We start from the raw sequence: 15,517 nt of genomic DNA, 5'->3' as shown, positions 1-15,517 counted from the left end.
TACTGTCCTTTTATTATGGCATTTTGGAAATCAATATGGGGCCAAATTAATTGTTTGTTGGAAAATCCAGTGGCATTGTCTTATGATACTATATTATTTGGCATGATTATGAGGGCTAAAAGCCAAATATCACCTAAGAACAACAGGCTTTTGTTAATAATGACAGAAGTCGCCATATAACAAATTACGAGCAATTGGAAGAGGCTTAACTATAGTTTTGGGTGGAATTCATTGTGTCATATGTATAAAATGGAAAGGACATTGGCCATTCAGAAAGGGAATTTTAAGAGGTTTCAGGAGATTTGGGAGCCATTAGAAAATATTGTGACGTTTAAATAGTGTTTTCTCCTTTAAATATGTACATCCGGGAGGGGGGGATGATAGGTGAATGAATTTTGAATAATTGATATGGGCTGATAATAGATATTTTATGTATAGACATGGTATTTGATAAGGGGGGAGGGGGATTCAATTCTGAAATGGATATTATAAAAATATTAAGTGTGATATTTGAGTATAAAATGTTGTATTTATTGTTACACTTATTTTAAGTATTAAAATTAATAAAGAATTTGAAAAAAAAAAAAAGAAACGGTTGGTATTTTACAGAAGCCATTGCAACTTTTTTTTCCCTTGTTTAAAACACAGGAACTTGTTGAAATGGTGAAAGCCAAGAAAGCTGCCCAGGAACAGGTGCTGAATGCTGCTAAAGTGAAGAAATGAGACTCTGGCTGGTGATTTTTTTGTTTGTTTGTTTGTTTTATAATAAAAAGGCAAATACCACAGAGGGTTTCATTATTTAACAAACATCCTGTATATCCTTTACTGTGCCACTGTAGCTCACATCCCCAGTTTTAGAGACAAGAACTAGCTTCCCTTCCTGGATCACAATAAGAATACTTGAAACTATCTGAAATAAATGTTTCATTACTTAGGCACAAACATAAAATGACAATTTACTAAATGATTTGGTTAACACTAAAATCTTTTTTATTTTTAGTTTATGTCCTTAACTGCGCAGCCAGTACATCCCACGCTGAATTCTGTTGTAATCGGGAAGCTGTTCAATAGGACCTGGAGGGATTTAAAACAAATCAGAAAATGAACAGAAATATATGATGGAAGCAACTTCCTTATTTTAATGTGTCTAACCCAGACATGTGCAACTGAATCCAATTGGGTTTTCAGGATCTCCCCAATGAATATGCATTGAAAGCAGTGCATGCACATAGATCTCATACATATTCATTGGGGAAATCCTGAAAACCCAATTGGATTCCGGCCCTCGAGGACCGGAGTTGCCCACCCCTGGTCTAACCAATTAACTCTTACCAACAGCAGCGACAGCAGGACACTTATCATAAATATATTTAGTGCAAACATCTCGGATAGTCTTAGCATCAACAGCCTGAAAGGAAAAGAAAACCAAAAATCAGTGAACTTATCTTCTAAATAGAATCCCTTTCAAAGAGCACTTAACGAGTAAGGCTGATCTGTGCCAGGTGCTGAGTATCTTCAATATCACACAAACTCCTTTGTTGTGGTAAGGGAGGAGTAACTTGTATTTGAAATGTTGGCACCTAGGATGCTGCAGCCCGTCTGCTTTGGGAAATATTCCTTATATTGTGTATAGGAAAGTCCATGAGCTTAGCTTGACAGTTATAGTTACAATTTCAACAGTGCTAGAGAACATGTTAAGTGTTCAAGACCAGAGGAATACGAGTAAATGCCCCGAAACATATCCGCTCTTGCAGTAAATGCCTGAAAGTGTCCCTATGATGGAAACCTGGTCCACATGGTATATCAAGACATGAGTAAACTTAAGCTTGACTTAGCTTTTGGGTACACAAATTGGATATGGGATTACTTGAGTTGCTATTGCCCAGCCTACTACAAGAGTGTTATTTCAAGAATGTTTAAAGTGTGTTTGGGGGGGGGGAGGGTCCTGCAGTTTGTCCTGTGCTTCCTTATCATCTGAAACATGGCCCCAGTTTCTTAGCCTCAGCCTAGTAAAGCAGAAAGTTGCCAGCACTGATATAGCAAATACTGGCACCTACACATCTTCTAATCTTGATGTCATCCGAGACGGTGTTAAACAGATGTTACTTTTTAACAGCTTCTAGACTAAAATGTGCTAATTTTAGTTGATACTGTGTGAGGGCACTGAAACTGCAGGAATTCAGAGCTCAGGCAATGCTATTGGCACAGTTTTGTTAAACTCAAAAATTATATCGTAATTATTATAACGGGTGGAAACAGAAAGCAACACATACTTCAGCAGATCTCGTCCACTACTTTTTAACTGTATTTGGGCTGAATGATTAGCTGTTAAGCTCAATATACCCAAGCTAGCCAGCTCCACCATTCCTGTCTGCTGCACTCTGGATACAAGGTCATGGGTATATCATCTTGGCATCTGTACATGTTTTTCTTCTCACAAAAACTAACCATGTATAAATGAAAAGTAATAGAAGGGTGGGGGGAGGGAGAGGGGATAAAAATATATTTAGAACAAAATGTATTAGATATAAAGGTGTTATTGAATATTCATCAATTGTATTCTAACATGTTGTACACTTTCTGTAAAATTTGAAAATTAAAAATATTATATTAAAGTAATAAAAGGGTGGGGGGAGGGTGAGGGGGAAAATCAAATTTAGATATATAATGTATTAGATATAAAAGTGATACTATGTAGTTATCAATTGTATTTTAATATTTTGTACACTTTATGTAAAATTTGAAAATAAAAAATAATGGGGGAAAAAAAAAAAAAAACTAACCATGGTAGGGATGCAGTCCCATGAACTAGCTTTTGCAGCTTGGGGCTTCTCCCCCCCACCCCCTTATCTGTTCCTACTTTACTGAGCTTAATCAGTAACTGATTGTCATGCACCAATGCTCGTTTCTAAAACCTTATGTTACTAGGGCCTCAAGTCTAAGCAACAGATTTCACCTTTCCACAATACTTTAGCCCCCAGCTCACGGATCAATGAGTACTGCAGCACTTCCAGCTAGCTCAGAGAGCAGAAGAAACAACCAGGTAATTAACAGACAGGACCTCCACATGGCAGTGCATAGCATCCCCCCCAAGTTCTTTTTAATGTCAGTAGTATTTTGAAAGATAAATCAATAAATTTGAACAGAGAACAGGGGAGAGTTGTTTTCCTATGTTTAAAATCAGGCTTTTGAACGGTTCATAGACAACCCCGCGAAAGACAAAGGCACGCGCCGACAACTGAGCGCATGACGGAGGCGCGCGCCGAAGAAAATTAGTTTTTAGGGGCTCCAATGGGGGGTTTTGTTGGGGAGCCCCCCCAGTTTACTTAATAGAGATCGCGCCGGTGTTGTGGGGGGCTTGGGGGGTTGTAACCAGTGTTCCCGCTAAGCTGCGTTGACGTGCGCACGCGCACAAAATATTACCTCGCAGCGCACAAGTTTCTCGTCGCAGCGCACACAGTGTAGAGCACAGTTCTTCAACCGCCGGTCCGCAAACAAAATCTTGCCGGTCCACGAAGGATTCGGTCCCCGCCGCAACGAAAGGCCGGCGTCAGCTGACTTGCAACTTCCTGTTGCAGTCGCTGTGCCGGGACTCCTGCCTTCGCCGGGACTCCTGCCTTCCACCGCGTTTGCCTCCTGCCTTGTCTCCGCACCTCCAGACCAGCAGCGGCAGCTGTGTATGCTTTTAACTTCGGCACAGAGCTGCCCCTAATCAATAGTTTAGCGCGGTTTCATAAGGCAGCCTCGGGGCCTTTGCTAGGCCGGCCCACATCGCATCATCGAAGCGGGCCGGCTATCAAAGGCCCCGAGGCTGCCTCATGAAACCGCGCTAAACTATTGATTAGGGGCAGCTCTGTGCCGAAGTTAAAAGCATACAGAGCTGCCGCTGCTGGTCTGAACTCTTGGGCCGCTGAAGGAGGGCAAAAAGCAGCTGTCCTGGAGGTTTCCCTTCCTCTCGCCTTTACAGGTTCCTTTTTTCCACCTTTTTTTTTTCCTTCAAACGGCAACGGGCCCCAGCATCGACATCAATCAAGTAAGTTCCACTGTCAATCAAGCGGTTCTGCTCGGCCAAAGCTTCCCCTGTGACATGAGCCACCCTCAGGGGAAAGAAAGTGACCCACAAAGGTGAGGGGAAGGGGGGCAGATGATGGAAGTTGGGGGGGGGGGAGAGAGAGAGAGAAGGGGCAGATGATGGAATGGAGGAGATGAGAGAGAGAGAGAAGGGGACAGATGATGGAAGTGAGAAGAAGGGAGAGAGAGCAGAAGGCAGATGGATGTCAGTTGAGAAGGGAGAGCAGATGCTGAATGGAAGTGGGGAAAGAACACATACTGGATGGAAGGAGGAGATAAATAAAGGGGGAAGAAAATAGTAAGATAATGGAGGGGTGAGGGAAAGGGGTGACAAGCTGTGTGTAGACACAGTGAAAAGAGGGAAACGGGACTAAATAGTAAGAAAGAATTTAATTTAGATGGAGGCAGAAAATAGAGAAGGAAGACCAGAGAAGAAAAGGGAAGAGAGAGCAGAGAATGATCAGATCTGAGTGGAGGAAATGAGAAGAGAGATATGCTAAAAACCACAGGGGGGAGGGAAGGATAGAGATGCCAGACCATGAGGGGAACAGAAGGAAGATGATGGATGCTAGACCAAATTGGGGGGTGGGGGGGGGCAGGAGGAGAGATGGCAGGGAAAGACAGACAGTGAATGGAAGGGGCAGATGCTGGACTGAAGAGACAGAGAAGGTTATCATGCTGCTGTACCGGGCCATGGTACGCCCTCACCTGGAGTACTGCGTCCAGCACTGGTACTTTAAGAAGGACACGGTACTACTCGAAAGGATCCAGAGAAGAGCAACTAAAATGGTTAAGGGGCTGGAGGAGTTGCCGTACAGCGAAAGATTAGAGAAACTGGGCCTCTTCTCCCTTGAGCAGAGGAGATTGAGAGGGGACATGATAGAAACATTCAAGGTACTGAAGGGAATAGACTTAGTAGCTAAGGCAGGGAGAACGAGAGGGCACTCTCTAAAGTTGAAAGGGGATAGATTCCATACAAACGTAAGGAAGTTCTGTGGTAGAAAGCAACATATTTATTTGGCTCATAACTTGCTGGCGCCCGATATTTTTAGCTCACAGTGAAAAAAGTTTGCTCACAACACCCGCCCGCTTAGAGGGAACACTGGTTGTAACCCTCCACATTTTACTGTAAACTTAACTTTTTCCCTAAAAACGGAAAAAGTGAAGTTTTCAATAAAATGTGGGGGGTTACAACCCCCCACAACGTGGCGCGATCTTATTAAGTAAAGTGGGGGGTTCCCTCCCCACACCCCCCACCCCCGTCGTTGCCCTAAAAACAATAATTTTCTGTGGCACGCACCTCCACGCTGCGCTCAATTGTCTGCGCGCACCTTTGACCTGACAGCCTTTTGAACAGCTCAGCAGCCGTGCCTTCAAATAGCATTTGGAATTTGGTCTCGCTCCTAGATCTGAACTTAGCTGAAAAGCAGCGGGACAAGTTGGTGTGGCTGTTTCTCCATATGGACAGAGCAGGGGTCTCAAAGTCCCTCCTCGAGGGCCGCAATCCAGTCGGGTTTTCAGGATTTCCCCAATGAATATGCATGAGATTTATGTGCATGCACTTCTTTCAATGCATATTCATTGTGGAAATCCTGAAAACCCAACTGGATTGCGGCCCTCAAGGAGGGACTTTTGAGATCCCTGGGACAGAGGGATGGTACAGCAGCTGCTTACATCAATCCTGACATCCAGTTCAGGCAGTGGAATCCTGCGATTGTAGCACAGCATCTGTCTGCCAATGTCTTCACAGATTGGGGTGGAGCCTGCAAGAAGAGCAGCAGATCACAGTGATGTCATGGCAGCTACAGCACAAGCCAGGACAGGACAGAGCTTACCATCCAGCTGCAGCAGCATATTGGTCTTTAACAGATTCCTAGCGCGCGCCACTTCACTTTCTGTCACACTTGTGCAAAGTCGAATCCTAAAGCAAGCAGCAGGATGAGAACATAAGCTCAAGTATGCCCAGCCACCAAAATGCATGAATTCCAGGCAGACTTACTGGTGTATATCTAGTCCCATAATTCTATTTTAAGTGTACAGATTACAGGAATACAACAATAATAGGACAAAACTTAAAAGGAGACCTATGAAAAAGAGCCACAAGATGGAAACTTAGGTACTAAAATCTGGATAAACTGAGGTACAGAAAAGATATAGCGGAATTAGAAAAGGTACAGAGAAGGGCAACTTACCAAGCTCCTTCCAATCCTTCCGCAAACACTTGAAAACTTGGCTCTTTGCAAAAATCTAATCACCTCCCATTCTCCAGTATTCTGTCCCTCTCTTTCCTCTTAGTCCCTCTCCTTTATCCCTTATTGTAGTTCCTTTCCTCTTAACTCTGTAAACCGTGCCGAGCTCTGCGCTTGCGGAGATGGCGCGGTATACAAACCTAAGGTTTAGTTTAGTTTAGGAAAGGCTAAAGCGGCTAGGGCTCTTCAGCTTGAAGAGATGGCTCAGGGGTGATATAGAGGTCTATAAAATACTGAGTGGAGTGGAAAGGGAAGATGTGAATCGCTTGTTCACTCTCCAAAAATACTAGGACTAGGGGGCATGCGATGAAGCTACTAAGTAGTAGATTTAAAACAAACCATAGAAAATATTTCTTTACACACTGTGCAATTAAACACAAATTCATTGCCAGAGAATGAAATCGGTTAGTGGGGTTTAATTTCCTAAAAAAGAAGTCTATAGGCCATTATTGACATGGCTTGGAGAAATCCACTGCTTATTCCTAAGATAAGCAACATAAAATCTGTTTTTCTACTTGGGATCTAGCTAGGTACTAGAGAATGACATAGGGACAAATTTTTCCTCATCCCCGCAGGAACTCATTTTCCCATCCCGTCCCCATTCCTGCAAGCTCTGTCCTCATCTGCACAAGCCTCAAACACTTTAAAAAGAACTTAAAAAGTTACCTTTATAGAGATGCATTTGATTCTTAAATTAGATAATCTTTTCTTTTTTTCCCCTATCCATACCTTTCCTGATGTTGTTCCTCCCTAAAAATGTTTTTTTTCTTTTTAAACAAATGTAATTTTATCCTAGTAATCCTTATGTACTTTTTATTGTCTATGGATATGTTTTTATGTCTATTGTTTAAATAATTTATTTCCCCAAATTTTAATTTTTGTAATACGCATTGAATATATTTGATATTGCGTGTAAATCAAAATCTTAATAAACTTGAAAATCCTAAGTGTCCGAGGCTTGTGTGGTTAAGGCAGAGCTTACAAGAATAGGGCAGGGGTAGAGACAGTGACAAAACATGTGGGGACGGGTGCAGTTGTTAAAGCTACAGCCTCAGCACCCTGCGGTTGCACAGCAGCATGTGCGGTAAGGTTTGGAGGACTGAGGGGGTGGGGAACCAGAGATAAGAGTGGGAAGACACTAGCCATGGGAGGGCTACAATGAAGGACTGCCAGGGCCACATGTTGGAGACCTGGTCTACTTCCTTTTCAACTAACTGTATTTAGAATTAAGAGTGATAGTGTGAAACTATGTGGGCCCCTTATTTGCAATGGGCAACATGATTGTTTTGTTTTTAACAGTTTCTAGGGTTTTCTCCTCAGTACAGGGTTGAGATATGTGTTGGAGTTATCGTGTGTATTCTGGGTTAAATGATGTCAGTTCATGATACAATGAACATTTAAATGAAAAAAAAAAAAAAAAGAAATCCATGGGATTCCATTTTCTTTTTTTTTTTTTTTTAATATTCTTTATTCATTTTACATCTTACAACAAGTGTATCAAAAAAATAACATTTGAACTTATACAATTTCACTTGATTATCTATCAGTTTAAATTTAAATTATAATATTTAGACCCTCCCTCCCTTACTAATTAATGTATGGGATCCCATTTTCAAAGGTTTTGATAGACAAATTTGAGAAAAACAAATAGAAGGCAGAGCCAGATTTATAACTATTCCATGCTAGGCCAAGTCCTACAGTTTGCTTCTGTTCCAGGGAAATCCATACAAACAAGGTGTGATCTGTTTAGAGCAGTGTTTTTCAACCGCTGTTCCGCGGCACACTAGTGTGCCGCGAGATGTTGCCTGGTGTGCCGCAGGGCCGCCATCAGGGCAGTACTACCAGTCCTGTATTCAGGGGCCCGGAGCTGACAGGGGGCCCGAGGCAGGGGCGCTAGTAGCTCGCCAAGGCAAAGTGAGTCGATCACCCAGGACTCACTTTGTCTTGGCGATCTAATCTATCGAGCCGATAAGTCTTCTTCTCCCCGACGTCAATTCTGCAGTCGGAGAGGAAGTTCGGGCCAGCCAATCGCTGCCTGGCTGGGCGGAACTTCCTCTCCGATTGCAGAATTGACGTCAGGGAGAGCATGTGTCGGCGTCGGCTTTGTGGCCTGTTATCCATTGGTGGGTCCTGTTCCCTGATGGCAGCGGCAGTAGCTTGGGGAACGGCAGGGAGAAAGAAAGAAAGGGGGCAGGCAGGGAAACAGAAGGAAAGAAGAGAAACAGAAAAAAAGAAAGAAAGGTCAGGGAGAGAGGAAGAAAAAGTTGGGGGAGGGAATGAGGTGTGGAGGAGAGAAAGCATACAGGCTGATAGAAGGGAAGAAAGATTGGATGCACAGTCAGAAGAAGAAAGTGCAACCAGAAATCACCAGACAAGGTAGGAAAAATGATTTTATTTTAAATTTAGCAAAGTGGAGGCAGTATTACCACAGTTTTCAAAGGAATTTGCCCAAATAACTTAATAGTTAACTGGGTAAATTCCCAGAGATGAAAACTTCCCTTCACTTACTATGCACAGTTCTGAATTTATATCTGCTGTCTATATTTTACAATATGGTCCCCTTTTACTAAACCGCAATAGTGGTTTTTAGCGCAGGGAGCCTATGAGCGTCAAGAGCAGCGCTGGGCATTCAGCGCAGCTCCCTGCGCTAAAAACTGCTATTGTGGTTTAATAAAAAGGATGGAGGTTATATTTGTCTATTTTTGTATGCTATAAAAACCAAATATAGAGAGACTGAGAGCTGTTGACGAAGAGCTACGTGTGTGTCTTTCTTCGATTCCAGCCAGAATATCAGCTTTGTGTTCAGCCAAACAGGCCCAGGTTTCGCACTGAATAAAGTATTTTATAATTTTTCACTAGTCTGTTTACTTAATATTTCATAATAAAGTAATTATAAAATACTTTCTTTGTGTTTATTTGATTCCTATTCAAGAGAATTACTTTATATATAGTCAATATAGGTACAGAGTTAAATTTTTTAACATTTTCTAATGGTGGTGTGCCTCGTGATTTTTTTCATGAAACAAGTGTGCCTTTGCCCAAAAAAGGTTGAAAAACACTGGTTTAGAGACACTCACACTTACCATTCTCTTTGAACAAAATGCATCATGTCTTCCACTGTGTTGGGCTCACACACCATGTAGAGTCCCCACAGCCCAGTGTCTGTATAACATGTGTTGAATGACTGGAAGCTGTGACACAAATTTCCATGACAAGCCATCTGGGCAAGCTTACTGGATAAATTCTGAGAAAAGAAATGGAGATGAGGTGGTGTGTTCAAAAACCTTCAAAAAAGAAACTAAAACCTTGCTCTTCAAAAAATACATAAAACCTATTTAACACAGCCAGTTCCTTCCCAATCTCTACCACCACACCCACTACCCCTTTCAAATCTAAAATGTTTCTAATTACCCAACATGTATCACCTCAAGTTCCCGACAATTCTTATATAACTCCTATGTAATTCCTATGACAATTCTTATGTAAAGTTATAATTCTTGTAACTCCTGATAAATCTTATGTAATCCACCTTGAACCGCAAGGTATTGGCGGAAAAGAAATCACTAATGTAATGTAATGTACATCCTGCCTTAAGAGCCTATGAGAAAGAGCTGAAGCTTAGTCATACCATATGGCACAGTAAAAGGTAATTTATCTGTTACAGTTTTTAGAAGATACTATAAAAACTATAAAAAGGGAGAAGGAGGGACAACAAAAATGATAAAGGGGAGCCATTGGCTTAGGAAGAAAAGCTTAAGTTACGGCTCTTCAGCTTGATGAGATGAATGAGAAGGCATAAAGATAGGGAAAGGGTATTTACTCGAACAATACTACAACAATAGGGTATATCATTAAACTAGCTAGTAGGAAATTTAAAACAAAATTTAGGCCACTATTTTTCCAGTCAGTATACAATTAAGCTGTAGAATGATTGCTGAAAGATGTGGTCAAGGCTAGCAGTATAGCCGTGTTTTTCAGTTCATAGTCTTAAGTGCGCGAGACAAAGGCGCGCCGACAATTGAGCGCAAGACTTCATCGCGCCGCAGGAAAACCTTCTTTTAAAGGGCTCCGACGGGGGGTGTTGGTGGGGAACCCCCCCACTTTACTTAATAGTGATCGCGCTGGCGTTAGGGGGGAGAGTTTGGGGGGTTGTAACCCCACATTATACTGGAAACTGAACTTTTTCAAGATGGCAGCTGCCCCAAGATGGCAGCATGAGGCAGCGCAATCCCTATTAAGTAGAGTGGAGGGGTTCCCCCCTCCACACCCGTCAGAGCCCTTTAAAAGAAGGTTTTCCTGCAGCGCGATGAAGTCTTGCGCTCAATTGTCGGCGCTCGTTTGTTGGCGCGCTTTTGTCCCGTCACCTTGTTTTTCTGTGTTGCCTTTGTGACTATTTATTGCTTGTTTTCATGTTTTGCAGAGCAGACCAATTCACAAGTTGTTTATGTCACTGGGGAGCTTCCCCAGTACCCCGTTCCTTGTCATGGATTTATTCTGGTATGTTGCTTGGCTTTGGGACTAAACTAACTTTCTCTCTAAGGCGGGAGGAGCATGTGCTCAAAAAAAAAAAATGTTTGGATTTCTGCAACTCAGATGCCTACCAATTATTTTAGACTGTGAACCATAGCATTTCTACAACTACTATTAATTATTTCTATAACACTACCAGACACACTCAGCGTTGCACAGTAACAAAGAAAAAAAAAAAAAAAGTTTCTGCTCGAAAGAGCTTACAATCTAAACAGCCATGACAGAATGTCATGAATACAATTAAGGGGAATAGTTAATCAGCTGAGTAGGGTTAAGGATTGAAGGCTATATCAAAAAGGTGGGTTTTCAGTCTGCTTTTAAACACGGGAAGGGACAAACTCAGGACATTTATTCCAGGCATAGGGGGCAGCTAGATTTTTTTTTTCCCCAAAGTCTTTATTCATTTTTCATCTTACATCAAGTGCACAATAATATTACATCATTTATGTTAAAATGATTTTTATTATTCCAGCAGTAAGAAGCAAATACAAACAGTAGTACCATTCAGGAAATAACATTTTCAACAATATAATCAGTTCCCCTCCCATCCCCTCCCCAATAATCATATTATATCATTTAAATTTATACACACCACTTGAATTTCTTTCTACTATTATCTTAAATACATACATTTATTCCCTCCCCACCCACCCTTCCCACAAATATTTTAATCATAAATTTTGTATAAATATTACATTCTTATCTAACGATGAAACCTTAAATAGAACTTTATACCACCCCCCCTCCCCCATATTATAAATGTACTTTCAATGGAAAATGGTGTCTAATCATTGCAATAAGTTGTCAATGGCCCCTAGATCTTTTTAAAATTATTATAATTTCCTTTTTGTATGGCAATTGTTCTTTCCATTTTGTAAATATGGCACAATGAATTCCACCAGAAAGCATAGTTAAGTCTGCTATAATTCTCCAATTCCTGGTAATATGTTGTATTGCGACTCCTGTCATAATTAATAAAAGTTTATAATTGTTTGATGAAATTTGACTTTTTGTTCTCATTGACGTACCGAACAGAATTGTATCATATGATAATACTACATGGTTTTCTAGTAAACAATTAATTTGAGACCAAATTGATTTCCAAAAGGCCATGATACAGGGACAGTGGACTATTAAATGATCCAGAGTCCCTGCTTCCAGATTACAATGCCAGCATCTATTAGACTTAGAGCTATCTAACTTTTGTAATCGAACTGGGGTCCAAAATGCTCTATGTAACAAAAAGAACCTAGATTAAAGGAACGAAGTCTGGAATTGGCAGTGGAGGAGAAGGGTACAGCTAAGAGCAGCTGATCTGAGAAACGGAGTGCTTCTTTCTCCTTATACACCATTCAGAGAAAAGAGAGATATTGAGGGGCAGCAGAATGAGCTCATTCTCAACTAATCTGTGGTTTCATTTATCCCATTGAGAAAAAATTACCATTAGCCTTAACTCACCACGCCTCCACCAAAAGACCGGTCCCAGTTACCTATCAGCGTGTTTGCCACCATCAAGGGAATTGTATCCGGATGAGCCCAACCTACAGCTTCAACGGCAAGCGCTATATGTGCCAGGGCCATCTTGTCATCTCGCACACGAATCTGTGAAAAAGAGAGATCAGCCCAATTCTCAAACTACAGTAACACTATAGAAAATATATACATAAGATGCCAGCCTTCCCTGTTAAGTTAATGAGACAGCAGATCATTTAAATGGTGGGATTGTCCTAAAACTGCATTCTCTTAGAAACTGGTACAAATATTAAACCCCTTCCCTCCAGCTAGGCTTACTCGCTAGCAGGGCTTAATTTTTCAGGGGGGAACTGCCTGGAACACAGTTCCACCACTTCTTTTCAGAATTTAGAGCAACTGGGATGTTCTTTTTTTTTTTTCAAATTCTTTATTCATTTTTCCATCTTACATCAAGGACACAATATTACATCATTTAACCTTAAAAACATCACTTGTATTTCTTATAACATCATCTAAAAAACATAAATATATACCCTCCCTACCCACAAATATTTTAATCAAAAATGTCATATAAATATTGTAATCTTATCTATTAATCAAATCTTTAATATAACTTTATACCCTCCCCCTATGTATGAGAGTACTTTCATTGGATAAATGGTGTCTAATCATTGCAATAATTTGTCAATGGCCCCCAAATCTTTTTAAAATTGTTATAATTCCCTCTTTGTATGGCAACTGGGGTGTTCTGCTCTAGCCCTTCCTTCTAGACAGGCTGCTGCAAAGAGGAGATGAGGGGATGAACCTAAAGCAGAGCCAAGAATACTCTACTCTCTAATCCATCCCCTCTTCTCCCATTGCTCCTGCCTCTTCTACTGGCTCCACAGTTCCACTTTCTTTTTATCTTCAAACTAATCCCTGCTTACCACTAGCCTCCAAAATCTCTTTGGGAACGTTCAACCTTAAATTTTCACTTAAGATACTCCTGCTTGCTGTAAGATGTTTCAGTGCAACAGTACAGAAGTGATCAGAACAACTAATGTTGAGAAAATGGTCTTACAAGAAAGGGGATATGAGAGTTAGGAAGAGGCTGATGAGGAATGGGAATGGGGCTTGTATACCACCTTTTTGTGGCTTTGGCATTTCAAAGCGGACATTCAAAGCGATGGGCACTGAAGGATTAAGTGACTTGCCCAGGATCACAAGAAGCAGCACTGGGATTTGATCTCACAACCTCTGGGAGCAGAGGCAGCAGCTCTACCAGTGAGCCACAACTTCCCATAAGAAGTTCCAGTGCTCTGTGTCTTTCTAAACCTACCACCTTAGTTGATTTTTATGCTACGACTTCTCCCTTCATTCTTTTGTTTTAGTAATATTTCCAAATGCATGGACATGTCTGGGTTGAGTCTTGGCTCACTCCCCTACTAAAGACGATATAATTCTTAAGAAGTTTATTGTTTTTAACTCTCCAGGATTTGCATCATGGAAACCGGTGATGTATATTTTATTCAACTTTATTTTGGAATATTATTTACTAGTATATTTTATTGTTCTATGACTTTTCCTAAAGCAAGAAGTGAATACAGAGTATATGACAGCAGATAAATAATAATAATTCTATATTTATAGACTGGTATAACCAAGTAGGTTCAAAGTGGTTTACAATAAGATTGTATATTCCCAATATTGTATTGGCCAATCAACAGAAGAAATCATAAACACATAATCCATTTCTTAAATAAACATATTTTTAGCTGACGACAAAACATTAGGCACAAATTAGTAAGAGGACAATGATCCAATATTTCCCTCCAAACCTGTGGAGCTTTAAATGCCAGAAGCTTTTCCATATATCTACAAATTGGCTGACCATTCACAGATGAAAAAGTGAACTGGTTTATACTACAGTAACTCATGAATGTTTTATTAACAGAAATCGCTGAACCACATATGACGGTGCCAATCTGTATAACACTTTGTAAAGCATACATATAAATTTAAACACGATTCTTGCTTTAATGAATAATCAATAAAGACCTGTATGGTTTGTCCAGTCTGCCCAGTAAAGTAATCAGGTTGTAATGCTCCCCTCCCTAAGTCTCCATATAGGGCTGTAACTGGAGCTGCATGTGGATTCCTCTTCTCATGTCTTTATATCCCTCTTCTGGTTATACCCTTGTCTATGCAAGAAAAGTGTTGATGCTCCTGTGCAAACCGTTGGTGAGGCCCCACTTGGAATACTGTGTTCAGTTTTGGAGGCCGTATCTTTCTAAGGATGTACAAAAATTTGTAGCAGTTCAGAGAAAAGCAACGAACATGGTATGAAGTTTGCGCCATCTTAAAGAAAAAAAAAACCTATGGTTTGGATACACTCAATCCCACCCGCTATTAGACTAGAAAGTTTACTGTTGAAAAATCTTCTAAAGTTCTGAGTCACCTTGGACAGTTTACTGAATTTTGAAGAACATGTTAACAACTTAGTCAGGAAATCCTTTATCACACTGCAGAACCTAAGAAAAGTCAGACCTACTTCTTCCAACAATACTAGAGGATACCAGTAGAGAATGACATGGTAACTGTTTCTCGCACCAGAAGTTACATCGGAAGGAGGGACTGGGCGGCAAGAAGGTTCCTGGAGCAGCGCTGCATGCAGGAAACTTCCAACTGGCTGGTAGGCCGCCCCAGGAGCAGACGCAGGAGAGTTGTGGATTTGCTGTGGGGTTTTTTTTTTTGCCGCTGGCATTCAGGGCGGGAGGTTGCGAGGGCTGTTGGATCCACAATAGGGAGGGGGCTGCTGGACTCACATGGGGGGGACTGCTGCAGCACCTGCGAAGGAGATCGGGGTTTGCTTGGGCTGCTGGATGGCTGGAGCTGAAGGGAAGGGAGACAGTTACTGGATCTGGTCTGGGGACTGGGAGAAGGGAAACAGGTCCTGGGCCCATGTGTTGGGTGGAATGGAGCTGGAGTGAAGGGAGAGGTGCCAGACGCACACCTGGGCGCTGAAGGGAGGGGATAGAGGTGTTGGACCCATGGGAAAGGGGGTAGAGTGAAGGGAGAAAGGTGCAGGACCTGCAGGGAGGAAGAAAGAGAAGGAAAAGGAAAGAAAAGAAAAGCTGAACCAAGGGGATGAAGGAAGAGAGTGTGCAATATTGAACATAGTGGAGGGAGGGAGGCTAGAGAGAGTGTAAGAGACA

General features: G+C 41.5%; 2 protein-coding genes across 3 annotated transcripts in view; one reads left to right on the top strand and one right to left on the bottom strand.

The window, feature by feature from the left end:
- The window catches only part of DNAJC2 (DnaJ heat shock protein family (Hsp40) member C2), a 60,243-nt gene extending 59,224 nt beyond the window's left edge, over positions 1-1,019 (top strand). Inside the window, exons 17-18 of one of the 2 annotated variants that reach the window (XM_033959621.1) lie at positions 649-734; positions 1,001-1,019. In XM_033959621.1, coding sequence (XP_033815512.1) covers positions 649-723 — 75 coding nt within the window. In that variant the 3' untranslated portion in view covers positions 724-734; positions 1,001-1,019. Of the gene's footprint in view, positions 1-648; positions 786-1,000 lie in introns of those variants that run through there. The other variant, XM_033959620.1, reaches the window with a different exon arrangement.
- Positions 665-15,517, bottom strand: part of PMPCB (peptidase, mitochondrial processing subunit beta) — a 46,742-nt gene continuing 31,889 nt past the window's right edge. Inside the window, exons 9-14 of the mRNA XM_033959622.1 lie at positions 12,309-12,452; positions 9,404-9,564; positions 5,907-5,992; positions 5,746-5,834; positions 1,333-1,408; positions 665-1,074 (exon numbers count right to left, since the gene is read on the bottom strand). Coding sequence (XP_033815513.1) covers positions 1,010-1,074; positions 1,333-1,408; positions 5,746-5,834; positions 5,907-5,992; positions 9,404-9,564; positions 12,309-12,452 — 621 coding nt within the window. The 3' untranslated portion in view covers positions 665-1,009. The remainder of the gene's footprint in view (positions 1,075-1,332; positions 1,409-5,745; positions 5,835-5,906; positions 5,993-9,403; positions 9,565-12,308; positions 12,453-15,517) is intronic.

This window comes from Geotrypetes seraphini, chromosome 9 (genome assembly GCF_902459505.1).
Source record: "Geotrypetes seraphini chromosome 9, aGeoSer1.1, whole genome shotgun sequence".
NCBI lineage: Eukaryota > Metazoa > Chordata > Amphibia > Gymnophiona > Dermophiidae > Geotrypetes > Geotrypetes seraphini.
This window is presented reverse-complemented; position numbering and strand designations above follow the sequence as displayed.